The sequence below is a fragment of the Heptranchias perlo genome, chromosome 35 (genome assembly GCF_035084215.1).
Source record: "Heptranchias perlo isolate sHepPer1 chromosome 35, sHepPer1.hap1, whole genome shotgun sequence".
Classification (NCBI taxonomy): domain Eukaryota; kingdom Metazoa; phylum Chordata; class Chondrichthyes; order Hexanchiformes; family Hexanchidae; genus Heptranchias; species Heptranchias perlo.
The window spans coordinates 12,860,401-12,887,507 of NC_090359.1; the positions used below are offsets into that span (position 1 = coordinate 12,860,401).

Here is a 27,107-nt window from a genome sequence, read left to right on the forward strand (position 1 = left end):
CACATCTCCTTCCTCAGCAACTGTGTCCGGCTCCGACTTATTCCACGTGGATTCCAACTTAAATTCCACCCTTCATGTTTCGGATCCGCCCATGATTCCAGATATCTCCATGATATTCAGCGTTCCTCCAACCACTGCTCCCGCCGCTTCCTGAGATCCACGCTCAACGCCACGCACCGCCACATGCTCACTCTCGACCTCTCTCTCCACGCATGGTTTTTATCCCATCCGTGCCATTATTGCATTTACCGTTTGATGTGTTGGTTCCTTCATTATATTCATCCAGAAGTCCTGGGTCTCGGTCCAATCCGAAGCCACGGTGGATGAATTTTGCATTGCTCGATGAACTCTGTTTGCTCAAATCAGCAAAGTCCTGATTGGCGGCCGGAGGTGTTGCGAGTGTAAGATGTGAATAACGTGAAGTATCAATCAAAGTGCACAATGACGCCCCGGTTAAGCGAGTATCTCTCATCGGATATTACTGCACCGCCGCAACTTGACAAATGTTAACCTATCAACCGCCATTCGCAGCTCTGTGGCGCTGCCCGTCGCTCACGCAACTCAACTGCTGAGAGAAAAGAGCCAACAAGCATCAAACAAAAACCAGTTCTTCAGTTACCATCCTCTGGATCACAAGATTCCCCAAGTAAATGTCGTGAGCAATCGGGCGACTGTCTTTCCAGAGGCCAGCCCTGTTTGTCTGTCGAGTGGTCACGCAGATAGAAATGTATCGACTGGTTTCAAGGTACAAATGAACATTGGTCTGAATGGGACATGTGCCCAATAGAAACTGCGGTCGGAACAGAACAAACTTGAAGGTGTGAGATCGTGAAAGTGAATGTTAGAGTCGGCAATGCCGCAGGATGTGCCCATGAAATGGAAGGAGGAAAGTAAAGGAGGCCTATTGATTGTGGAAGGAAGAAAAATCTGGGAGAACAGGTGGGTTTGAACTGTGGAACATCAAGTGCAGGCATGTGAGAGTGCTGGGATTTGACAGAACAAATAGGTTTCCGCCAGCAACAAAAAATATTTCTTTCATGTGCTGAAGATTGATTTCTTGCTGCATTCTATTAGCAAATGTGGCAAAGGATGAAAGAGGTAAATGAAACAGTATTGAAACTCGTATTCGAGCCGAAGTTACTGTGATCATAACGCAGAGGATGAACCACGATAGGATCACGGCAACGGACATCAGGTGGGACAGTCGTGCCCGAACAACTGCAATGTCGCGCACGGTGCTGCTCGGAAAAGAAAGATGTTTGGTAATCTGCTTAAAAAAAGCATGCACTTTAAACTCTGGCAGTGGTGGGATTTGAACCGACGCCCCCGAAGAGACTGGAGCCTTAATCCAGCGCCTTCGATCGCTCGGCCACACTACCCCCTGATAACTAATTTGTTCAGAATCTGTTACCTGGAGATTGAAATGTGGTTTTCTTGCTTTTTGACCTTTGAATCCAGAATTTTCCATTGAACGAATAAAATAAATGGGCTTTCTGAGCAATGTTCATGCGACGAGGTGACCGAGTGGTTGAGGTCATGGTCTGTTTATCCATTGTGCTCTGCACGCATGGTTTTGTATCCCATCCGCGCCATTATTGCATTTACCGTTTGATGTGTTGGTTCCTTCCTTGTCTTCATCCAGAAGTCCTGGGCCTCGGTCCAATCCGAAGCCACGGTGGATGAATTTTGCATTGCTCGCTGAACTCTGCTCAAATCTGCAAAGTCCTGAGGTGTTGCGAGTGTAAGATGTGAATAACGTGAAGTATCAATCAAAGTGCACAATGACGCCCCGGTAAAGCGAGTATCTCTCCACAGATACTGCGATTTATTGATTTATGCAGCTGTCATTTGCGAAATAAATGAATGTATTTAATTATATATCTGTACGAATAAGGAAAAACCAACTTTGACCAATTCCTTGTTACTATAGTGCTGAGTATCCCCGCCTGTTACCGGGGAGACTGGTGTTTAATTCCCCGATAAGGAGGTCATTGCTGCTTTGAGAAGCTTCACTTTCATTTATCTGCAATATTAGATGTGGAAAATACAATGAAAAACTGACTCGGCCTTGCCCACTTCCAAAATTTTGATCTCACAGCGATTTTAAAATCTGCTCTCTGCCTCCCTTTTCAGCTCGATGTGAGAACCACAATGATGGGCAAGAAATAAAACGGAGAATCGCGATGTGAACAGACCGGGTCTCAGTCACCAGCCCGAAACAGAGAGAGGCCGACCGACAGACAGAGGAAAGGAGAGAGACACACGGAGAGACAACCATCTTCAGCCAGAAGTGCCGAGTGGATGATCCATCTCGGCCTCCTCACGAGATCCCCACCATCACAGAATCCAGTTTAACATCAAGGTGAAGAGTGACGCAGAGAGCAGATTTTAAAACCGCTGGAACATCAGCAAAATTAAAGTAAGGCAAATGGGAGTCAACTCTGAGTCAGTTCCACACTGTATTTTCTGCAGATAAACAAAAGTGAAGCTTTTAAATGCGATAAAGTTATAAATTCCTCATCGGGGAATTGAACCCCGGTCTCCCGCGTGATAGGCGGGGGATGCTCACCACTATACTAACAAGGAACTGCTGTATTAAATGTACACTCATCCCAGATGGTGTTCGACATGCTTCATGTGTCAGTGGACTTCTTTTAACTATTTATTTGATAACAGTTTGTTTAATTGTCCACGGGCCACTGTTGTCAGAACCTTTCACATTTCCATCTCTTTGTTAGACAACGAACAACTAACTCTGTCTTTCTTCTGTTCTTTCTTTCTCTCTTATCGTGGTGAGTTGCCCCGCCTTCGTCCGGGGTTTAATTCCCCGACAGGGGGAAGCATTTTTAAGACGCCAACTTTTAATTTTATGTCTTCGGCTGTCTTCTTCTTACAAAACTACAGAGAAAAAATAGAACAGAAAAAAAATAAATAAACAGGTGATTGTCACTATCAGAATGTGATTGAACGGAGACGGGTTGGGGGCTGGATGCACGCTGTGTTACCGAGCGATCACTCATTGCGATTTTAACTGAGCAGTGGTTAAGGTGATAAATTTGAAATCCATCGTTAGATTTCCACCTTCACCCAGTTTAAAATGGGTTCCTCAGTGATATAAATAAACCGATAACAACCCCGAAACCCCAGCGGGTATATTTTTTCCAATACTGAGTGACGGTCTCAATTTCCATTGAAATTTTCAATCAGCAAATCCCAGCGGTCGTTATGAGTTTGACAAACTAATTTATGTACTTGACTGTTTCCTGGAAATGATCAAAATGGGGTTTTCCTTACCCATACAGATATATAAAGAAAAACATTCGGTCATTTCGCCAATGACAGTTGGATAAATAAATAAATCGCAGTATCTGTGGAGAGATACTCGCTTTCCCGGGGCGTCATTGTGCACTTTGATTGATACTTCACGTTATTCACATCTCACACTCGCAACACCTCAGGACTTTGCAGATTTGAGCAGAGTTCAGCGAGCAATGCAAAATTCATCCACCGTGGCTTCGGATTGGACCGAGGCCCAGGACTTCTGGATGAAGACAAGGAAGGAACCAACACATCAAACGGTAAATGCAATAATGGCGCGGATGGGATAAAAACCATGCGTGCAGAGCACAATGGATTAGGAATCCATCACCTCAACCACTCGGTCACCTCGTCGCATGAACATTGCTCAGAAAGCCCATTTATTTTATTCGTTCAATGGAAAATCCTCGACTCAAAGGTCAAAAAGCAAGAAAGCCGCATTTCAATCATTAGATAGCAAATTATGAGGAAACACTATCAATTGGTCGCGTGGCCGAGCGGTCCAAGGCGCTGGATTAAAACTCCAGTCTCTGTTGGGATATGGGTTCCGATCCCACCGCTGCCAGAATTTAAAGTGCTTAGTACTTTAACCACATCACCAAACATCCTTCTTTTCCAAGCAGCACCGTGCGCGACATTGCTGTTGTTCGGGCACGACTGCCACAGCTGATGTGCGTCGCCGTGATCGTATCCTGGTCCATACTCTGCGTTGTGGTCGCAGGAATCCGAGTTACAGTACAGTTTTGTTTACCGCTTTTGTCCTCTGCCACATTTGTGAATAGAATGCAGCAAGAAATCAATCTTCAGCACATGAAAGAAATTTTTTTTTGTTGCTGGTGAAAACCTATCCATTCCTTCAAATCCCAGCACTCTCACATGCCTGGACTTGATGTTCCACAGTTCAAAACGGTCTGTTCTCCAGGCTTTTTCTTCCTTCCATAATCAATAGGCCGGCTTTCCTTTCCTCCTTCCATTTCAGGGACACTTTCCTACGGCATTGCCGACTCTAACATTCACTTTCACGATCTTATTTGTTCTGCTACGACCGCTGTTTCTATCCCATTCTCACAGTTTTTCTTTCTCCGTCGCGTCTGTTCTGACGATGCCACTTTCCACAACACTACTTCTGATATGTCTTCATTTTTCCTCAACAGAGGATTCCCCTCCACTGCAGTTGACTTGGCCTCGACTGTGTCCGTTCTATTTCCTGCACTTCTGTCCTTATCCATTCCACTCCCTCCCAGAACCACGGTAGGTCCCCTTGTCCTTACCTTCCACCCCACCAGCCTCCACATTCAACGTATCATCCTCCGCCACTTCCACCATCACCACAAACATCTTCCCCTCCCCTCCCCTTTCAGCCTTCCGAAGGGACCGCTCCCTCCAGGAAACCCTGGTCCACTCTTCCATCACCCCCAACACTCGCTCTCCTCCCCTCGGCACCTTCCCATGCGAGTGCAGGAGATGCAACACCTGCCCTTTCACCTCCTCCCTTCCCACCTTCCAGGGCCCCAAACATTCCTTCCAGGTGAAACAGCGATTTATTTGTAATCGCTTTGCTGAACACCTCCGCTCAGTCCACAAGCGTGACCCTGAGCTTCCGGTCGCTTGCCATTTTAATTCCCCGTCCCACTCCCACTCTGACCTCTCTGTCCTCGGCCTCTTACTCCGTTCCAATGAAGCTCAACATAAGCTCGAGAAACAGCACCTCATCTTTCGATCAGGCTCTTTACAACCTTCTGAACTCAACATTGATTTCAATAACTTCAGATCATAAACACTGATCACATTTTTTCGGACAGCAAGTGCTGATTGTGGTTCCAATTTTGCCATTTACAGCTCCTCTGGACCCATCTTTTGTTTCTTTACTTGTCCCATTACCACCCTCCTTGCCTTGCACCATCATCCCTTTTGTTATTTAATCACTCCTGTCCCCCACCCTATCAGAGACCTTCCCTTTTGTTCTTTCCTCCCCTCCCCTTCCTCCCCCATCCCTTTTCCTGACGCTGGACTTGCTTAAAAACTGTTTAATCTTCAACTTTTTCCATTTCTGACCAAGGGTCATCGAACTGAAAAGTTAACTCTGTTTCTCTCTCCACAGACGCTGCTTGACTTGCTGATTATTTACAGCATTTTCTGTTTTTATTTCAAATTTCCAGCATCGGCAGTATTTTGCTTCTAATATCTCCTTCTGTGGCTCGGGGTCAAATTTTGTTTAAAATCTCCTGTGAAGCGCCTTGGGACGTTTCGCTACGTTAATGGTGCTATTTAAATAGTTCGAGCAGAGTCTCACCCACTGACGTGAGGCGCCGTGATCGTGTAGTGGTTAGTACTCTGCGTTGTGGCCGCAGCAAACTCGGTTCGAATCCGAGTCACCGCATAGTGTGCGCTGCTACTTTTGTTCTCTCCCACGCTTGCGAATATAATGCAACAATATATCAATATTTAATACATGAGAAAAACATTTTTTGTTGGTGGCGAAAACCTATTTATTCCATCAAATCCCAGCACTCTCACATGCCTGTACTTGATGTTCCACAGTTCAAACCCGCCTCTTCTCCCAGCTTTTTCTTCCTTCCACAATCAATAGGCCGCCTTTCCATTCCTCCTTCCATTTCATGGACACTTTCCTGCGGCATTGCCGACTCTAACATTCACTTTCACGATCTCATGCCTTTGAGTTTGTTCTGCTCCGACCGCTGTTTCTATTGGGCACATGTCCCATTCGCACCAATGTTCATTTGTGCCTTGAAACCAGTGGATACATTTCGATCTGCGTGACCGCTCGACAGACAAACACGACGACAGCAGGGCTGGTCTCTGGAAAGACAGCCGCCCGATTGTTCACGAAATTTACTTGGAGAATCTTGTGATCCAGGGGATGGTAACTGAAGAACTGGTTTTTGTTTTGATGCTTGTTGGCTCTTTTCTCTCAGCAGTTGAGTTGCGTGAGCGACGGGCAGCGTTGCAGAGCTGCGAATGGCGGTTGAAAGTTGCACATTTGGCAAGTTGGGGCGGTGCAGTAAGATCGGAAGTGTTCCGCCTTGATCTTAATAGTTCTGTTGAAGCCTGCCATTGAATCGAGTAGAGAATAAATGTAAAGAGCGCCTGTGGCGAAAAAAAGGGGTGATTACAGGCCATGAGCGGAAGGACTTTTGAATTCTCGTTGCGCAGGACGCTGTGTGCGGAAACGGCAGATTTTATAGCGCGTGTGTCGGAAAGTAAAGTTTGACCTTGTGTGTGAGAAGAGCACAAGAAAGTTGTGCCTTGAAGCTGCGCCCTTGAGGCAAGTTGCAGGTTGTCAGGAAAACTGCTCTTGTGAACGCCCAAAAATAATCCCAGAAATTGCTGGCAACACTCAGCAGGTCAGGAAACATCATTACCAGGGCGTCATTGTGCACTTTGATTCATACTGAAGACCCGTACAAGATGGACGGGTTGCACCTCAACGGTGCTGGGACCAATGTCCCCTCAGGGATGTTACCCTTGACTTTTCAGCGAGCAATGCCGACCGTAATAGGGCCTTAGCTATTTACAATCTATATTAGTGTAATGTATTGAAGATCTCTGACGATACAAAACATCTGTGAGGAGGACACAAATAGTCTGCAAAGGTTTATAGACAGGTTAAGTGAATGGGCAAGAAGGTGGAAGATGGAGTATAATGTGGGGAAATGTGAGGTTATTCACTTTAGTAGAAAGTATAGAAAAACAGAATATTTTTAAAATGATGAGCAACTATTAAATGTTCGTGTTCAGAGAGACTTGAGTGTCCTGGTATAAGAAACACAAAAAGTTAACATGTAGGTACAGCAAGCAATTAGGAAGGCAAATGAAATGTTGGCCTTTACTTCAAGGGTTTGGAATACATGAGTAAGGATTTTGTTGCAATTGTACAGGACTTTGGTGAGACCACAACTGGAATTACAGTTTTGGTCTCTTTATTTAAGAAAGGGTTCTCAGGACGTTTCGCGTTCACCACGGTCTGACGGCCTTGTGTTCGAAGGGGTTACTCCTCAGGAACTTCTACACCTGGGACAGATAGCGGGGAAAGGTCCAGCTCGACGGGACATCCTGCACCTGCTCGGCCAGCACAGCCAGACCCAGCCTTCTCAGTGTGTTGGCCAGGTAGAAACTCAGCACCTAGTGACACTTGGTATCTGCGTACTGGGGCTCTACACATATCCTGAGGCAGCCACACACAAAGGTGGCTGTCAGGATCAGAGCAGCATTGTAGACGCTCTTTCCCCATTTGTCTGGATGCTTGTACATGGTGACCCTGCGGACACATTCTACCTTGGACCTCCAGGGAAAGTGGAGGATATCTCGGGTGACTGTGACGGCGGAGATTTGGGGAACGGGCCAGTGCTGGGTCATGTAGAGCAACACGGTGAGTACCTCACACCTTATCACCAGGTTCCTGCCGGTTATGGAGAGGGATCGCCCCACCCACATATCAAGCTTCTGTTTGGCCTTAGTGATCCGCTCCTCCCAGTTCTTTCGACCGGCCAGGGGCCCCTTGAACCAGATCCCCAAAACCTTCAGGTAGTCGGATCTGACAGTGAAGAGGACAAAGGACCGGGTCTCCCAACTGCCAAAGAACATGGCCTCACTCTTACTTTGGCTCACCCTGGCCCCCGAGGCCAGCTCGAAATGGATGCAGATGCCCATCAGTGTGTGGACCGACTGCTGGTCGGAGCAGTTGAAGTGAATTTAATAACGAGCGGTCAATCTGCAAGGCCAGTTTTACGCCAGCTCGCCAAGCAGAAAATGTACCCAGAGAGTCTGCAATTATTCGTTCTGGGAACTGAAGTATATAGAAATTCAAGAGAATAACTTTTCTGAATTCAAACATTTCCAGTGACCAGAACCCCGACCACCTCCTGTGGAACAAACGGATTTGTGTTAACATTGCAGAGAATCCATTGGAAATCCACATTTTGAATTGACACATTCAGCATTGTACAAATTACGGATTGGTGTCGGTCATTCAAACATTACCTCAGACACTCGCTTTATTTCATCTTATTCATCTCTCCCCCACCGTGAGATAAATATCTAACCCTCTGACACCAAAATCAATGAGCGACATATGTTTTCATCACGTTCATCGCTAAGAACTAAGAGATCATCATTAGTACAGCTGATTCAGACACTCTAAGAGGTCTCTTTTGGGCCTCTGTGAATGATCAATAAATGGATTGAAAAGGGCAGGTCAGTTAAAATCTGATTTTTTTCCCGTATTAACAAACAGCCAAGTGATTAGGAGATTCTAATTGCCAGTTTAGTGCAGATACCATGTGATGAGTTCAGCACTCACTCTTAAGCAAACTGAGAGCTGGTCTGTTTCTGGCTCTGTGATATTGGAAGGAGTGACTGGTTGTGTTTCAGAGGTCTGTGCTGTGCTGATGACTGGTGCAGAAAAAAACATCTTTGGGCTGAAATGTACACGTGATTCTTTGATGCCTCGTGCTTTTGAGCCTTTTGAACATCTGCTTTGCTCAGACAGCCTGTCATTGTTCTTCTTAGAGAACCAAATATATGGAAAATATACAATCCTAGAATCTCACAGCATGGAAGGAGGCCATTCGACCCATCGTGCCAGTGCCAGCTCTTTGAAGGAGGTACCCAATTACTTCCATTCCCGTGCTCTATAACCATAAACTCTGCAATTTTTTCCTTTTCAAGTATTTATCGAATTATCCTTTCAAAGTTACGATTGAATCTAGCTCCACCATCTTTTACGAAAATACGAGTAGGCCATTCGGACCCTCGAGCCTGCTCTTCCATTTGATAAGCTCATGGCGATCTGATTGTGATCTCAACCTTACTTTCCCGTCTACCGACCAGATCCTTTGACTCCCTTGTTAAGCAGGAATCTATCTTACTCAGCCTTAAAAATATTCAATGACCCTGCCCCCACCGCTCTCTGGGGAAGGGAGTTCCACAGATTTACGATCCTGTGAGAGAAAAAAATGTGTCCTCATCTCCGTCTTAAATGGAGACTCTTTATTCTTAAAATGAGGGCCCTCGTTCGAGACTCTCCCACAAGGGGAGACATCACCTCAGCATCTACCCCTTCTAGTCCCCTGAGATCACCTCTCATTCTTCTAAGCGCCAACTCCAACAGGCCCAACTTGTCCAACCTTTCCTCATAAAATAACCCAGTCATCCCAGGAATCAATCGAGTGAACTTTCTTTGAACCGCCTCCAAAGCAATTATTGTCCTTTCTTAAATAAGGAGACCAAAATTGCATACAGCATTCCAGATGTGATCTCACCAATGCTCTGTACAACTGTCGCAAAACATCTCTATTTTTATATTCCATTCCCCTTGCAATAAATGACAACATTCCATTTACCTTCCCAATCACTTGCTGGACCTGCAGTCGAACTTTTTTTGATTCATGTACTAGGACACCCAGATCCCTCTGTACCTCAGAGTTCTGCAATCTCTCTCCATTTAAATAATATACTGCTTTTGAATTCCTCCTGCCAAGTGGGCAAGTTCACATTCTCCCACATTGGACTCCATCTGCCAAATTTTTGCCCACTTACTTAACCTAACTGTATCCTTTTGCAGACCCCTTATGTCCTCTTCACAACTTACTTTCCTATCTACCTTTGTGTCATCAGCAAATTTAGCAATCATACATTTGGTCCCTTCATCCAAGTCATTGATATAGATTGTAAATAGTTGAGTCCCAAGCACTGACCCCTGTGGCACTCCACTCGTTACATCTTGCCAACCTGAAAATGACCCATTTATGCCTACTCTCTGTTTCCTGTTAGCTAACCAATCCTTTATCCATACTAATATGTTACCCCCTACACCATGAGCTCTTATTTTGTGTGGTAGCCTTTGATATGGCACCTTGTCAAAAGCCTTCTGGAAATTCAAGTACACCACATCCACAGGATCCCCTTTATCCATGTTGCTTGTTACTTCCTCAAAGAACTCTAATTAATTAGTCAAACACGATTTCCCTTTCACAATGCCGTGTTAACTCTGCCTGATTGCATTGAGATTGTCTAAGTGCCCTGCTATAACCTCCTTAATAACAAATTCTAACATTTTCCCTATGATAGATGGTAAGCTAACTGGCCTGTACTTTCCTGCTTTCTGTCGCCATCCTTTCTTGAATAGAGGAGTTACATTCGCTAATTTCCAATATGATGGGGACTGGAGAAAGGCAGATGTTACTCCTATTGTTAAAAAGGCAGCAAAATTCACCAAGGAAACTACTGAGCAGTGAGTTTAACGTCCATTGTGGGTAAAGTTATGGAAATCCTTATTAAAGTTAAGTTCAAGGAGCTTGTGAATAGAAATATAACCTTAAAAGATAGACAATTTGCATTCATGAAAGCCAATCTAGCTTACTAATTTTCTTTGAACGTGTGGCAAAGGAGTGTGATATTGGTAAGGTAGTGGATGTGGTGTACATGGATTTCAGGAAGGCCTTTGATACAGTTTCTCTCGAAAGGCTGGTACTGAAAACAAAAAAGCGGAAATCAGTGGAAATGTTTTACAATGGATGTGTAATTTGTTCACCGATAGAATCCAGAGGGCAGTGGTAGAGGGATTGTCATCAGCTTGCGAGAATATTACCAGTGGGGTTCCACAGTGATCTGTTTTGGACCTCTTTTGTTTAATAAGTGATCTGGAACTAAGCGTAAATTTACAGATGATGCAAAGCTGATGAAGGTGGTAGACTGCAAAGCTGAACAGGATAAGCTGCAGGAGGATTCAAATACTTGGGCATCGGACAGACAGGTAGCAGATGAAATTGAATGTAGAGGAATGCAAAGTGCTTCACACGGGGACAAAAAACCCGGGAATGGACCATTTCAACCACAACAACAACAACAACGACGACGACGACGACGACGTCCATTTATAGATCACCTTTAACACAATAAAACGCTTCATATGACGGTTAACAGACACAATTTGACACCGACCTACATAAAGAGATATTAGGAGAGGTGAATGAAAACTTGGTCAAAGAGGTAGGTTTTACGAAGTGTGTTAGATGGAAGGAGAGAGAAGTGGAGAGGTTTAGGGAGGGAGTTCCAGAGCTTAGGGCCGAGACAGCTGAAGCCACTGCCACCAATTGTGGTGCAATGGAAATCGGGCTGCACACGAGACCAGAGTTGGAGGAACGCAGAGTTCTTGTTGGGCTGTAGGGCTAAAGATAGGAAGGGGCGAGGCCATGGAGGGATTTGAACATAAGGGTGAGAATTTTAAATTTGTGGTGTTGCCGGACCAGGAGCCGATGTAGGGCAGTGAGCACAGGGGTGATGAGTGAATGGGAGTTGGTGCGAGTTAGGATATGGGCAGCAGAGTTTTGGATGAGCTCAAAATTACGGAGGGTGGAAGTTGGAAGGACAGCAATGATAGCATTGGAATAATGGAGCCCAGATATAACTAAGGCATGGATGAGGATTTTAGCAGCAGATGAGCTGAGGCAGGGGCGGAGACGGACAATTTTACAGAGGTGGAAACAGGCGGTCTTGGTGATGGAGAAGATATGTGGTCAGAAGGTCAGCTTAGGGTCAAATAGGACGCCTGGGTTGCTAACAGTCTCGTTCATCCTCAGAGAGTCGCCAGGGAGAGAGATGGAGTCGGTGGCAAGGAAACGGAGTTTGGACCTGGGACTGAAGACAATGGATTCGGTCTTCCCAATAATTAATTGGAGGAAATTTCTCCTCATCCACTGCTCGATGGTGGACAAGCAATGTGACAACTTAGACGCAGTGGAGGGGTGGAGAGAGGTAGTGGTGAGGTAGAGCTGTGTGTCATCAGTGAATATGCAGAATCTCACGTCGTGTTTTAGGATGATGTCTGCGAAGGGCAGCATGTAAATGAAAAATAGGAGGGGGCCAAGCGTAGATCACTGGGGGAATCCATTACTTAACTGGAAAGAAAATAATGTCCATGGCAATGAAAATGATCTGTGGGAGTGGATTGATAATAAATTGAAGCTGTCGCATCAATGCTCGGCGGCAGTGAGTGAAGCAAATCAGATGCTGAGATGCATTTAAAGGTCAATATTGAGCCGAAATAGTTTGGGAATCCTGCTACTGTAAAATTATAGGTGCAACCGCACTTACAATGCTGTGTACAGTTCTGGTCACCACAGTACAAAAAGCATAATGCAGCTATTGAGAGGATAGAGAAGAGAGCAATCAGAATGATTGAGCGGGTGGAGGGATTGAATTATGTTGAGTGATTATGTAAATTGGGCATGTTCTCACTGGAAACGGGAATGTTTAGAGGTGATACTATTGCTGTTTTTAGGTTTCTAAATCGACTGGATAATGTAGACTGTGACAAAATATTTCACCATGTCCAGAAGAGTAGAACCAGAGGAGACGGCCTGCACTTGAAGCCAGGTAAATTCAAAACTAAGCTCCATAAAGAATATTTCAGTGAGCAAGTGATCACTCTATAGAACAGGTTCCCCAGGGAGGTGACGAAAGCAGTTCATATTGAATCATTCAAATGCAAATGAGATAGAATCTTACAGAAAATAACATTTCTCATTTCAGTATCTGAGTAATTTGAGACATGACATGTGGTAAGTGTCACATGTTTGGGAGGAACAGGTGCCTTTGGGCCTATGGTTCCCAAAGCTCTCGATGACTGGGGGATTCCTGGCCTCGTGTCAGGGTCTGTTGTAGATTAATTGATAGGGATTGATTGCTATGATTAGTCAACAACCCCATTGTCGTTGTATCATGTGACTAACCGGATAGTGGAAGGCGAGCTGGATGGACCTTGGTCTTTTTCCATCCAGCAATTCTTATGTTTATGGACACACGAGTGTGGCTGTGGGGCGGTGCCCAGTGAGTGGAGAACAATGGGTGGGCACAGTGTGTGTTCCCATTTCAGAGAGTATACTATCCTCAAAATCCAAACTATTCCCAGGGGGGATATTGAGGTCCCTTCATTAAACAGTTAAACTTGATATCCAACAACAGATCAGAGCTCGGACTCTGTCTCCCACATGAATGTGGAGATACTCGAGGGCCCTCGGGGCTGGTGGGAATGCACCAGGCCTGAGTCAGCACCGACAAGAGAACTGGAAACTAACAGAACAGGAAACAACACTGAATTGTGCAATGATGTAGTTTTCCTTATACTTTCGTAAATTTACAGTGGGAAAGGATCTCAGAGTGAGTGACTGTGTATCTGAGAGGGCAGGCAGTGTGTGAGAGGAACGAGAGGTGTACAGGATGGAATATAAGGAGCAATTGAGGCTGGATTTTACTATTTTCATTATTTAAATAATTTAACAATTAGTGTCAGTGGATATTTCACCACATTCTTTAACTCGTCTCTGAATTTACTCTGGGTCCCTGCAGAAATAAACGGGTTTAGGCAGGAACTCAAAAGCTGAAACATAAATCCGCTTTCCTCCAGAATAAAATTTGAATCATCGAAATTGGAACCTGAGAAATAACTAACGTTCGCAATTCGCACATAGAGGAAAGTTATAAGAAACAACAACCATAACAGGATGAGACTGCCCGAGATACAGAAGAGCAAAACGATGGATTTCCTCCGGTTCTCCATCTCTGGGTCACTCTGATTCTCAACGTTGCTGCGGACCTGGAGTCTTCTGCGGATTCTAATGGCCGCTAAAATGTGTCTGACGGTCTGAGCATTGAGCAATAAAATCACAATGAATGGGAGACAAGGGGTTAAAATGCGGTGAATCCAGTCAAATGCAGCCCATGCGGGTGAGGTGTAAAATATTAGCTTGATGTTGCAGAACCAGGGTATGTTGTTAATTGTATACAAAGGTTCATATATAAAATACCAGAATGTATTTTTTAAACAGCTCAGGACACAGACCGTTCCGATAACCACAGCCGCCGTTTTCTCGGTGCAATATTTTGTTTTCAGCTTCTGACAACAAATGGCTACAAATCGATCAAAGGTGAACACGACCGTGACCCAGACAGAACTGTCTCTGATTGCATAAATTAACACAAAACTGAGAGAACAGACCGGAGTGATGGACAGGAAACTGAATGGGAAATAAATACCAACAATGCGGTTTAATATCACAGCCGTGATAATGACCAGGAGATCCGTCACCGCCATGGACACCAGGTAGGAAGTGATACATCTGGAGAGACCGCACCTTCCTCGGGACAGGATCACAATCACCGCCAAGTTAGCTGTAAGAGAGAAGGAGAGAGACAGAGCATGTGTACGTGTGTGAGAGAGAACAGGAGCGTTAATGATCCGACTCCCAGCAAAATAATCCAATTGACAGGATTCTGTGTGAAACTTATAGCTTTGACACTTGATCCTGAGTTGAAAACCGATCTTTACCCTCTGGACACCTGTATCTGTGCTAAAATAATCATCCGCATTAAAATCAGACAGGCCAAAGACTTCAGAATGTAAATTAATGTAATAAAACATAATGGGAACAAGAAACCCATTAAAACCAATGCGGGAACGTCAAATAGACAAGAACAGAAACAAATCTTAAAGAATCAGTAAAATGGTTAATAATAAATGCGAAGATTAGGTGACAAGAAGATAAACGTTTACCGAAGATTTTTAAGAGAATAAACAATATAAGAATTGACAATGAAACTGGAAACAACCAATAAAATACAAAAAACTTGCATTTAAAACCGACCATGTCCTGTCGGAGCCCAAATCGCTCCCATCCGATGAAACCATGGAATCATAGAAAGTTACGGCACAGAAGGAGGCCGTTCGGCCCATCGTGTTCGTGCCGGCTGAAAAAGAGCTATCCAGCTTTGTCCCCCTTTCCAGCACTCGGTCCGTAGCCCTGTGGGTTACAGCACTTCAAGTGCACATCCAAGGACTTTTTAAATGAGTTGAGGGTTTCTGCCTCTCCCACCCTTTCAGGCACTGAGTTTCACACCCCCATCACCCTCTGGGTGAAAAAAAAATTCTCCTCAGCTCCCGTCTAGCCCTTCTACCAATTACTTATAATCCAAGCTGTCGAATTATTCACTGTTGGAAAATTCAGCAGTCAACTTGTACAAGAAGATCCCCAAAGAGCGGAGGGTGAACTGACAATTGATGTTTTCAGAATTTGCGGAGGAAATGTTGGCGAGGACACAGTGATAACTCCCAGCTCTTCTGATAATAGTCACCTGGAATCGTCAATGTCCAGCAGAGAACAAGGTCTCATTCAGAGAAAGGTCCTCCCTACAATGCAGTGCTCCCTCAGTAATGCACTGCGCTGTCAGGATAAATAATAGACTTAGTCCGAAAGTAGATATTGAATTTACAACTTTGTGGCTCAGGTACGAGAGTTACCACCAGTTATGCTGCCTCATTCAATGTGGAGAAAAGAGTGAAGAGGGGAACAGTCCGGGTCATTGGCAGGTGCAAGGAGCGGAACGAACCCCCGGACTCAGCAGCGGTCACTGTAGAACCGTCAGCAGCAGCTGATGTGGAAGAGCAGCGTCAAACTGAACCAGTGAATGGAGTCAGAGACTGGAAACACAAACACAGCGCGGTCTGAGTTTGGAGCAAATCCAGATTCATTCATAAAACGGACACTTGTTACATTGTTTATATTTTTGTCAATAATTAGCTGCCCAATAATGTCCCTTCAATCAAGTCAGTTATTAAATTCAGTCGGGAATTATTTAATCACTGAATAATCTGAATCGATAAAGCACTTGTTGATATTACTCCGTGCTGCAAATAATTATCAAAACGATGACAAGTAAATGAATCATTTAATAAACCCAGTCAGTAATGAATAAATCCAGAGATTAAATTCAACCAGCACCTTCACGATTATACAGTTATGTCTGTAATTGGTTGAATTATTAATAAATCCAATCAGTGTTACATATTTTTGATTTAATTTGCTTTAATTAATGTAGCCGTAACTATCAATGAACCATCCCGTATTGGTGCCTGGAATGCTGGCATCAAACGCAGAGAATTTTCACCCTGATGTTGCTGTTTAGCGGATCGCCAGCGGTTCCACTTCTTATTCATCTGTAGAGGCTCCGATATATCTTCAGGGGCAACTTCACAATTAGAGTGGAAATGCCCTGAGTAAAAAGGAATGGTCTCGGTACCCGAGGGTTGAGAGCGTCTGTAGAACCGAACCCCACCACCAGTCAGTCTGCAGCAAGGAACAAAATAATTTCCTACATATCTTATAATAACGTGATAATACCATTCACAACACAACGGCAGCAATACAATATATCCTCTGATATAACAGAGTACACCTTTCACAGTGCAGCACCAATAAACACAACATAACTACATATACACCGGAATAACAGTGGGATAATTCACCCACAGAAATAATGTTCATAACACAATAGACCTACATCTACACCATGATAACAGTGTGACAATTCACTTACAATAACACAATAGAACTACATGTACACCATGATAACAGATGAAAACATTGTCTTCCGTCCCGCCACAAACTCCCTTCCCTCGCCATCGACTCCATCCCTGTTCCTGGCCATTTTCTGAGGCCGAACCAGACTGTTCACAACCTCGGCGTCCTTTTTGACTCTGAGTGGAGTTTCGGACCCCATATCCTCTCCACCACCAAGATCACCTCCTTCCACCTCTGTAACTACTGTTCTCCGCCCCTGCCTCAGCTCATCTGCTGCTGAAACCTTCATCCATGCTGTTGTGACCTCTAAACTCGACTATTCCAATGCTCTCCTGGCTGGCCTCCTGCCTTGCACCCTCCGTAAACTTGAGCGCATCCAAAATTTTGCTGCTCGGATCATAACTCGCAACAAGTCCTGTTCACCCATCACCCCTGGGCTCACTGATCTACATTGGCTCCCTTTCCAACAACGCCTCCATTTTAAAATTTTTATCCTTGTGCTCAAATACTCAGCCTCACTCCTCCCTATCTCTGTAGCCTCCTCCAGCCCTCCAATCCTCCGAGATCTCTGCACTCCTCCAATTATGGCCTCTTGTGCCCCTCCATTGGCGGACGTGCCTTCAGCTGTCTCGGCCCTAAACCTCTCCGCCTCTCCACCTCTCTCTCTTCCTTTAAGACGCTCCTTAAAACCTAACTTCTTGACCAAGCTTTTGGTCATTTGTTTTAATATCTCCCGATGCGGTTCTGTGTCAAACTGTATTTGATAACGGTCCTATGAAGCGCCTTGGTTCGTTTTACTACATTAAAGGCGCTATATAAATGCAAATTATTGCTGTTGGTGATAATTCGCCCACAGTAACAGGGCCAATAACACATCAGGTAGAAATACTAGTAAAGCCGAGAAGTGTACAGTTAAAGGGGAGAAACGATACCGTTAAAGCAGAGAAATGATACAGTTTAAGGCGAGAAATTATACCATTGAAGGGGAGAAATTACACTGGTAAAGAGCAGAAATGATATCGTTAAAGATGACACATAAAAGGCAGAAATTATACTGAAAAACGGGAGAAATTACACAGTCACAGAGGAGAAGTGATAGTAAAAGTGGCGAATTTATACATTTAAAGGGGAGAGATTACACTATTAAAGGGGAGAAATATTGGTCATGGGGATAAATTATATCATTAAAGGGGAGAAATTATACAATTAAAAGGGAGAAACGATACCAGTAAACAAGAGCAGTGATACAGTTAAACAACGATTTCCATAACTAATAATTAACTACAATACTTTACCTGGAACACTGATAGCTGCAAGGATGGGATAATAAATGGCAAATAATAGTCCTTTAGGTGAACCGTGCATTTCTATAAAAAGCTCTGCTCTACATTCAAGGGTTGACACATTTATACCTGATGTCAGCCTCCAGGGAGACAATTCGGTGCTTTGGTCTTTTATATTAATTACAGTAATTGATACAAACAGATTAGTGCAGCCGTTGCCAGGCTCGTGTTTTTGTTTTGATGAAATTGGATCTGACACAGCTCTAAAGTGAAATACCGAGAAACCACAGTATGATCCCGATTACATTTCTTCAGAAAAGATAATTAAAAGCTTGACAGGCAGCTGCCATTGGTGAGGGTGAGCCTTGTACACGAGGAAGACCCCGGGTTTAAACACCTCTTAATGCTGAATTAACAGATCTCAGCACAAGGTATAACTGATCAGAGACACTCTCATTCTGCAACCGGAAAACGCAGCCAATTTCTCGATCCTGGCCGTACACCCACTTTAACCCACATCTCTGCGTATTATGTGGACAGGTCCAGTTCAGCACGGTTACATTCAGTGTGGAACGTGCCCAATTCAGCCCGAGCCATGTGCATTAACTCCACCTCCGCTACCTGTGTGTGGTCAGGATACTTGTCCGACATCCAATCTTGGATGAGCCGCAATTTCCTCCAGTTTAACATTGCGAAGACTGAAGCCATCGTGTTCAGCCCCGCCACCAACGCGTTTCCTCACCACCATTTCTATTCCCCTCCCGGCTACTTTCACAGGCTGTATGGAGCTTTGGTCAGACCCCATCTGGAGTACTGCATTCAGTTTTGGGCACCACATCCTCGGAAGGATGTGTTGGCCTTGGAGGTGGTGCAATGCAGATTCACGATAATGATACCCGGGCTGAGAGGGTTAAGTTATGAGGGCAGGTTGCATAAACGTGTCTTGTATTGCGTTGATATAGAAGTTTGAGGGGTGATCTAATTGAGGTGTTTAAAATGTTAAAATTATTTGATAGATTCGATTGAGAATCAATTTCCTCTGATGGCGGAATGAAGAACGAGGAGACACAATTTTATAAATTAGTGCTCAGCCATTCGAACAGATTCGGATGTGACGCCAAATGGTAATCAATGTCTTCTTTTTTAATAGTCAAATCAAACATGTGAAAGTATCCATTATTATAAGACAGTAATAATAGAGTGAAGTCACTTATCATACAGATATTAAAACAATATCACATCGTTTGGTCTCTGGGCAGAGTTTGTAATTAAGTTGGCGGTGTAATCCTCTCAAGTCTTCTGACAGTTTCGAAGTCTTTTTACAGCTTGGTCGATCTCTGGACAGAGGTTGTAGTCTTCTGACAGCTGGGTGAACTTCGCTAATTGCTCTGCACCGTCCTCTACCCTGAGCTCAAAAGATGTTGGGTTTTTAAAGCTCCGTGGTAGGAGCCTCACAACATATACGGCGTTCTTATTCATAAAACTCTTCTAGATTTATGAAGTTATTTGACCACAAAATATAAAGTTGCCAGCTTGACCCATCCGTTCACAAAATCCTCCGAAGGAAACTTTTTTTTAAACAGAATTTAAGTGGTCAGCTTAACTCATCTTGTCACGAAATCCTCTGCAAAATGGTTTCTCACAGAGGCCAAGTGACCACTGATTGCTCCTCATACATCGAGCTGCCTGCCCGCATCGTGTTCGTATCACCATCCCTGCTGCTTTTCCTGAGTCATTGTCCATAGCTGCCTTGCCTTACAATGGAAATGGTCAAGGTCAGTTTTTTTTTATTCGGTCATCGGATGTGGGCGTCGCTGGCGAGGCCGGCATTTATTGCCCATCCCTAATTGCCCTCGAGAAGGTGGTGGTGAGCCGCCTTCTTGAACCGCTGCAGTCCGTGTGGTGAAGGTTCTCCCACAGTGCTGTTAGGAAGGGAGTTCCAGGATTTTGACCCAGCGACAATGAAGGAACGTCGATATATTTCCAAGTCGGGATGGTGTGTGACTTGGAAGGGAACGTGCAGGTGGTGTTGTTCCCATGTGCCTGCTGCCCTTGTCCTTCTAGGTGGTAGAGGTCTCGGATTTGGGAGGTGCTGTCAAAGAAGCCTTGGCGAGTTGCTGCAGTGCATCCTGTGGATGGTACACACTGCAGCCACTGTGCACCGCTGGTGAAGGGAGTGAATGTTCAGGGTGGTGGATGGGGTGCCAATCAAGCGGGCTGCTTTGTCCTGGATGGTGTCGAGCTTCTTGAGTGTTTTTGGAGCTGCACTCATCCAGGCAAGTGGAGGGTATTCCATCACACTCCTGATTTGTGCCTTGTAGATGGTGGAAAGGTTTTGGGAGTCAGAACGTGAGTCACTCGCCGCAGAACACCCAGCCTCTGACCTGCTCTTGTAGCCACAGTATTTGTATGGCTGGTCCAGTTAAGTTTCTGGTCAATGGTGACCCCCAGGATGTTGATGGTGGGGGATTCGGTGATGGTAATGACGTTGAATGGCAAGGGGAGGTGGTTAGACTCTCTCTTATTGGTGATGTTCATTGCCTGGCACTTGTCTGGCACGAGTGTTACTTGCCACTTATCAGCCCAAGACTGGATGTTGTCCAGGTCTTGCTGCATGCGGGCTCGGACTGCTTCATTATTTGAGGGGTTGCGAATGGAACTGAACACTGTGCAATCATCAGCGAACATCCGCATTTCTGACCTTATGATAGAGGGAAGGTCATTGATGAAGCAGCTGAAAATGGTTGGGCCAAGGACACTGCCCTGAGGAACTCCTGCAGCAATGTCCTGGGGCTGAAATGATTTGTCTACAACAACCACTACCATCTTCCTTTGTTCTCGGTATGACTCCAGCCACTGGAGAGTTTTCCCCGATTCCCATTGACTTCAATTTTACTAGGGCTCCTTGGTGCCACACTTGGTCAAATGCTGCTTTAATGTCAAGTGCAGTTATTCTCACCTCACCTCAGGAATTCAGCTCTTTTGTCCATGTTTGGACCAAGGCTGCAATGAGGCCTGGAGCCGAGTGGTCCTGGCGGAACCCAAACTGAGCATTGATGAGCAGGTTATTGGTGAGTAAGTGCCGCTTGATAGCACTGTCGACGACACCTTCCATCACTTTGCTGATGATTGAGAGTAGACTAATGGGGCAGTAATTGGCTGGATTGGATTTATCCTGAGACTGTGACCCCTGGTTTTGGGCTCCTCAGCCATTGGGAACATCCTCCCTGCATCTAGTCTGTCCAGTCCTGTTCGAATTTTATATGTTTCACTGAGATCACCTCTCATTATTCTAAACTCTAGTGAATACAGGTCTAGTCAACCCAATCTCTCCTCATAAGTCAGTCCTGCCATCCCAGGAATCAGTCCAGTAAAACTTTGTTGCACTTCCTCCTGGCAAGGACTTCATTCCTCAGATAAGGAGACTAAAACTGCACACAATACTCCAGATGTGGTCTCACCAAGGCCCTGTATAACTGCAGTAAAACATCCCTGCTCCTATACTCAAATCCTCTTGCAATGAAGGCCAACATACCATTCGCCTTCCGAACTGCTTGCTGTACCTGAATGCTCGCTTTCAGCGACTGGTGTGCAAAGACACCCAGGTTTCGTTGCACCTCCCCTTTTCCCAATCTATCACCATTCAGATAATAATCTGATTTTACAACCAAAGTGAATAACTTCACATTTAACCACGTTATACTGCATCTGCCATGTTTTTGCCCACTCACCCAACTTATATCAATCATATTGGAACCTCTTTGCATCCTCCTCACAGCTCACATTTCAACCCAGCTTTGGGTCGTGCACAGGGACCTTGGAACAGAGGAACATTAAAGTGGACGAGGAGCAAGAGGAAAGTCACCTGTTTCTGTCCTGTAAGATCCTAAGCTTCATTGAGAATGAATTCATGAAGCATTTCTACATGGTATTTTTTGCAACATTGTAAAATAGCCCAAAGTAGTTCTCTTGCCCAGTATATCCAGTTTGTAAAATCTCCCTGAAATATTTACATGTAAATCAAACAGTCAGAAGAGGGTAGGATGGACGTACACTACACTTGAATGTATTGTCATCTATTGGGTTTAAAGTTTCCGAACACTATTTGTCAATAGTGTGAGGAAGCTCAGAGTGAAAGTGAGGAGGGGCCGTCTGACTGCAGTTTCCACTGGAAGAAAATTCACCTTCAGTGTGTACAGTGAGCAGAAATGAATTGCTATTGTTAAAAGTTCCCACTAACTTGTTATTCTACTTTAACAGAACAAGCCTGGATCTCCTGCTATGTTTAAACACTAAACTTCAGTGGTTATAGCTTAAGTAAAATAATACTATGATTTGATTTAAATGGAGGCGTGGTTTCCACCTGCCAAAGAATGTTGTCTGAAGCGAGGGTGTTTACTGCTAACATCCTGTTTAATAGACCCCCTGAATGTCTGATTTACCAAAAAGAAACCCAGCTTTGTAAAGTTAAACATTCTCATTAATCGGAAGAACATTTTATGAACAAATTTCAGTATTTCATAAGGCAAGGGTGGCCCAGACATGGATTGTACCCAATTCAGTGTAAAGTTATGAAAACCACAGCCAGTTTAGCGACCAGGGAACAGAACCTTAAAGTTAGAATTAGGACTTTCAGGAGTGAAGTGAAGAGACACTTCGACACGCAAAGAGTGGGAGAAGTTAGGAACACTCTTCCACAAATGGCAGTTGATGCTAGCTCAATTGTTAAATCTATTATCTCAGATTAAAATTGTGACCCAAAAGGTAAGGGATATGACGAAGGCAGGTATATGGAGTTATGTCATGGATCAACCATGATCTCTTTGAATGGTGGACCAGGATCGAGGGGCGAAATGACCTTCTCCTGTTCCTATGATCACTCTTCAAATACAGTGAATGATAATAATGTAAATAGTTCATCCTATTTTCAAATTGCAATAAAATCTTCAGGGCCTGTCGTGAGGGGAAGCTGAAGATGAGAAACTTCTGTCTGCTCACAAGACAGGTGAAATTCAAATCCAACAGAGTTAAGTCACAACCTCTGGGCTCCCCATCCCTCGCCCTCTCACTGTGCCTGTACCCAATAGGCACATCATTGCCCCCTGTGTACATCAACCTTTACACTGAGCATTTGAAATCTACCTGGAGCCCCACCCCCACTAAACAAAGAATCTTTACATCAGGGGCAGGGATCTTCAATCTTGGAGGAGAGTTCCAAGTCCACCGACTCTCAATCCGATTGGTGTTTGGACAATTAGCTCCAAAAGGGAGAGTTCAACTGGAGTTTGGAGCACGTGTGGGGATTCGAGTGATCAATGGATGCGGAGCACCAAGGGAGAGATTGGGCCGTCAACCAACCGGCACCAGTACTTGAGGCCAGTCCCACTGTTCCTTCAGAGCTCATTTACCTGCACAATGAGGGCCTGGCAAGCCTTCACCCATTGCTGCAGCCATCCCTGGACAGGGCCTGGATACACTATTACCAGCCATTCTGCCACTACTTACATGGACCCATTAAAACCTATTTCACTAACAGGAGGAACTGTGGAGGAGTGCGGAGTGTTACTAACAGAATTGAGCACTCATTGCATGCTGATTGGAGCCAGATAATGAAAAATGAGCAACCAGCCATTGGAAGATACAAGTAGTCACTGATTTATTGGTCATTTGATAACTAGTTGAACTGGGTTTGCTTGTGTTTCCTGTACAGGAACAAGGCGATCAAAGAAGCAGAGATCAGAGAGACAGCGGTCACAGTCAGGGCCAGGATCAGGACCACCTCAGACTCCACACCTAAAAAGCAACAAGAAACCAATAGTTAGTGAAGGAAATACTGAGGGGAAAATGGAAACTAGCAGTCAGCCAACTCACCACCCGGAGACCTCTGCTGCATCCTTTGCTCAACCTCATTAAGGGGCTCAATTGCCAGGTCTGTCACATCAGGATCCAGAATGACCAGGGGTCCAAGTGAGGCCTCACCCTCCCACTTCAATTCAGCATCACTCTCTGCAATATCAAACATTCCAGTTAGAGAGGGTAAAGGGTGACCAACAACAAGGGGATCAATGACCTACCAGGTCCAGATACAAGATCCCTCCTTCCTCTGGAATCAAGTCGGAATTCCCTCGTGGCACTGCAGTTACCCAGATGACAACAGGCACACACGTCATTGTTGGATTCTTCCAATGGGGTCCAGCTAAACCAGAGAATCCGTTTATCAACCAGGTTGTCCATCACCCTTCAATACAACACATCCCTGAGCGAGAGAAGGAACTTACATATTCTGGAAAGTACAAGCTTTGTTCATGGAATCGCTCCGATCCACTGCAGCAACTTTCAGGTGACAGGTGATGAAAATCTGAGGGACACATTCAATACAAGTTGTTATTTAGTGACCTCCTCCCAACATGGGGAACCCCAATGTTTGGCTTCCTCTTACCAAGGAACGGTCATCTCCAAAGAAGCGGAACGCATCCAGGTCAAACTGGAGTTTGTCCAGCTCACGTTCACCTCTTGGCAACACAAAGGTTGAAAAGGAGTCCTCAGCTTTGCTGTCCAGGAGGCAACTGAAGATAGATTAAAAAAGGGACAAAGTGAATTCAGTGAACCCATTGAGACATAACCAGCTGGAGAAAGCAGAGAGCTCCTTACCCATGGTAGTCAATGATGTTGTATCTTGGGGTGGAATCCTTGTCTGGGCTCAATGTAGCTGCACAGCTGTCAATGTAGAGCTTCAAGGGCATATGGTTGGTCATTGAAACAGAGGCCTCAATGTGAATGAGGTCACCCAGGTAGTAGACAGTCGAGGTGCGCTCTGTAAGCCAGTCATCTGAAGTACAAGAGGACAAGGGTTGGAGACAGTGGATGAAACTCCGAGTGGGAGACCACAGAAAAGCACTCCCCATCCACCCATCACATACCGTTCATAAGACGCAGTGAGAATGACAGAAGCCCTTCTCCAGACTTGGTCGAGCTGAATGGGATCCAGGTGGGCTTGATAGGGTCACTGCTCACATTGCCCTTCCTGGAAGGACAGGAGAGTAATTTCAGGACAACTTCAGAGAACTGCACCTGCTGTAGACCTTATTTGCCACAGAGTAAAGTTTCTTACCTAAAATAATGGCACTCAATTGGAATGATGGCTCCATTCGTTCTCACAATGACAGATCCATGAGCATTTGGGGTGTGGTTCAGGTGGGTGGTGTAGACCAGGAAATCTCCAGCCATCTGAAAGACATCAGGTTAAGGAATGAAGAGCTGGTCTCATTGGACAAAAGCTATTTCTGGTCATTTTCCTGCCCTGTTAAGCAGCAGTTTGAGGGGTTTCAGCTGTTCCTCAATGACACATGATTGAAGCAGCTCCACCATTGGTTGAAGTTGCCTCGAGCAGCCTCTGTAACTCTGCTCAGTCCACTTTCTATCATTGGGGACTTCAGGCCTGCAGTCAGAAACCCTGAAATGATTGGCACTGCCAGATTTGATGAGCATTCTTTCCCATGTAGAATAGAGCTTTCACCTTAAGGGGCTTCAAGTTAACCCTGATATGGAGCACAAAACAACATCACTTAAATCTCATCTGTGTCCGTGGAATCAAGGGGATTGGCAGGAGTAATAACCAAAAGTGGAGTTCCCCTTTAATACATTGTATCCCAATTATTATTCCACTTGTTTCATTTTTCAAGAGAAGTCTCAACAGGAACTTCCACATTGAACATTCATTGACCACAAGTTGAGGCAACAGGCCTGAATATCCACGAGAAGGCACGGAAAAGATAAATCAATTGAGGCACAAAAGAACAGACTGGTTTGGAGGAATGTCGGTAAAGGTTCAAGGTCAATAGAATTGAATCTCAGAGTTAGGGAGTAGTAATGACCCATTTAAGAAAGATGCAGTCCCTCAGTGACAAGTTAAAGTTCTTTTTAAATATAAAGCTAAGATTAACAGGTCAATATAAAGTAGTTGTTTCACACAGGGTGATATTTAACAGTGGGCAAGAATTTATACACTGATTTCATTCAGGGATCTCCTCAGTGGCTGGAGTTTCAGCCGACGTGAATGAATTCAGAGTGGGCAGTAAATGACACAGTGAAATTGGAGCAAGAATTGAGGAATCACATTACCTGCAATCTGCTGCCACATTCATGGAGCCCATAATCAAAGAGGACAGTGTGGTTCTGAGAGTGGATCCCAGTTGGCCGACAACCTGCTGTCCCCAGGGTCAGGTCAGTAGCTTTAATCAGGTGCCTGGTTCCAAATAAATCCATGTCTACCCTCACCAGCAGGTTCTGCTCTCCACACTGCACCATCACAGTCTGCAGTGGAGACAGACTTCTCCCCTCAGACACACTGAAATGGGAACCAAAGGGAGGCACAGGGAGAGGGACTCTCTGGGGTACAGGGGTGGGTTTTACTCTTCTCCATGGAAATCTCTGGCCTCGAAACTGTTCCCAAATATCAGAGCAACAAACCACTCCAACTAACACCAGCACCGAGAACAAACCTCTCACTACCAAATCCCCCATGATACCAAACAACTCAACTATCCCTTTACCCACCAACCAACACCTTTTATGCACTGCAGTCACCTGACTCCAATTCAATGAGTCGCTGTTGTGATACGATTGGATGTCTTTCAGAAAAAAACTCAATATCTTTCTGATCCTCCTTTCATTCAATCACTTCCATTGTCCTATTTCATAAGTTTCTTTCGAAAAATAAGAAAAAAAGAAAAGAAAAAAGACGGAGGGAGAGAGCGGTGCAACTGAGTACAGAGATACAGAGAGACACCAGCAGAGGGAGGTAGAGAGCGGTGTAACTTAGTACAGCGATACAGAGAGACACCAGCAGAGGGAGGTAGAGAGCGGTGTAACTGTGTACAGAGAGACACCAGCAGAGGGAGGTAGAGAGCGGTGTAACTGAGTACAGAGAGACACCAGCAGAGGGAGGTAGAGAGCGGTGTAACTGGGTGCAGAGATGCAGAGAGACACCAGCAGAGTGTCCAGGAAACCAACCTTTTATCTGAAGTCTGAGGCGAGATCTAAACTGCACAGTGTAGAGGAAGCATTACTGTGTATCTAACGCGTGTTGTACCTGCCGTGTGAGTGTTTGATTTGACAGTGTAGAGGGAGC

General features: G+C 44.9%; 2 protein-coding genes and 1 non-coding gene across 3 annotated transcripts in view; all 3 read right to left on the reverse strand.

Moving 5' to 3' along the window:
• The window catches only part of LOC137302074 (zona pellucida sperm-binding protein 3-like), a 243,342-nt gene extending 218,376 nt beyond the window's left edge, over window positions 1-24,966 (reverse strand). The window contains exons 1-5 of the mRNA XM_067971762.1: window positions 24,898-24,966; window positions 24,629-24,806; window positions 24,417-24,543; window positions 24,256-24,335; window positions 24,052-24,173 (exon numbers count right to left, since the gene is read on the reverse strand). Of these exons, the coding sequence (XP_067827863.1) occupies window positions 24,052-24,173; window positions 24,256-24,335; window positions 24,417-24,543; window positions 24,629-24,806; window positions 24,898-24,904 (514 nt within the window). The 5' untranslated portion in view covers window positions 24,905-24,966. The remainder of the gene's footprint in view (window positions 1-24,051; window positions 24,174-24,255; window positions 24,336-24,416; window positions 24,544-24,628; window positions 24,807-24,897) is intronic.
• Window positions 2,514-2,586, reverse strand: trnad-auc (transfer RNA aspartic acid (anticodon AUC)). The gene has a single exon. It is a non-coding gene; the product is annotated as a tRNA-Asp (tRNA).
• LOC137302073 (probable G-protein coupled receptor 139) lies at window positions 13,601-18,059 on the reverse strand. The gene is made up of 2 exons (XM_067971761.1): window positions 17,990-18,059; window positions 13,601-14,508 (listed from the first exon to the last, which is right to left on the reverse strand). The coding sequence occupies exons 1-2, from the start codon at window positions 18,057-18,059 to the stop codon at window positions 13,601-13,603; spliced, it is 978 nt and encodes a 325-aa protein (XP_067827862.1).
• Window positions 24,967-27,107: the final 2,141 nt, after the last annotated feature.

Excerpts from the sequence above, each read along its gene's own strand:
- LOC137302073 (XM_067971761.1), bottom strand. The coding sequence starts at position 18,059 with ATGCACGGTTCACCTAAAGGACTATTATTTGCCATTTATTATCCCATC. Across the intron at positions 14,509-17,989 it reads TGCAGCTATCAGTGTTCCAG|CTAACTTGGCGGTGATTGTG; the intron begins GTAAAGTATTGT and ends TCTCTCTTACAG.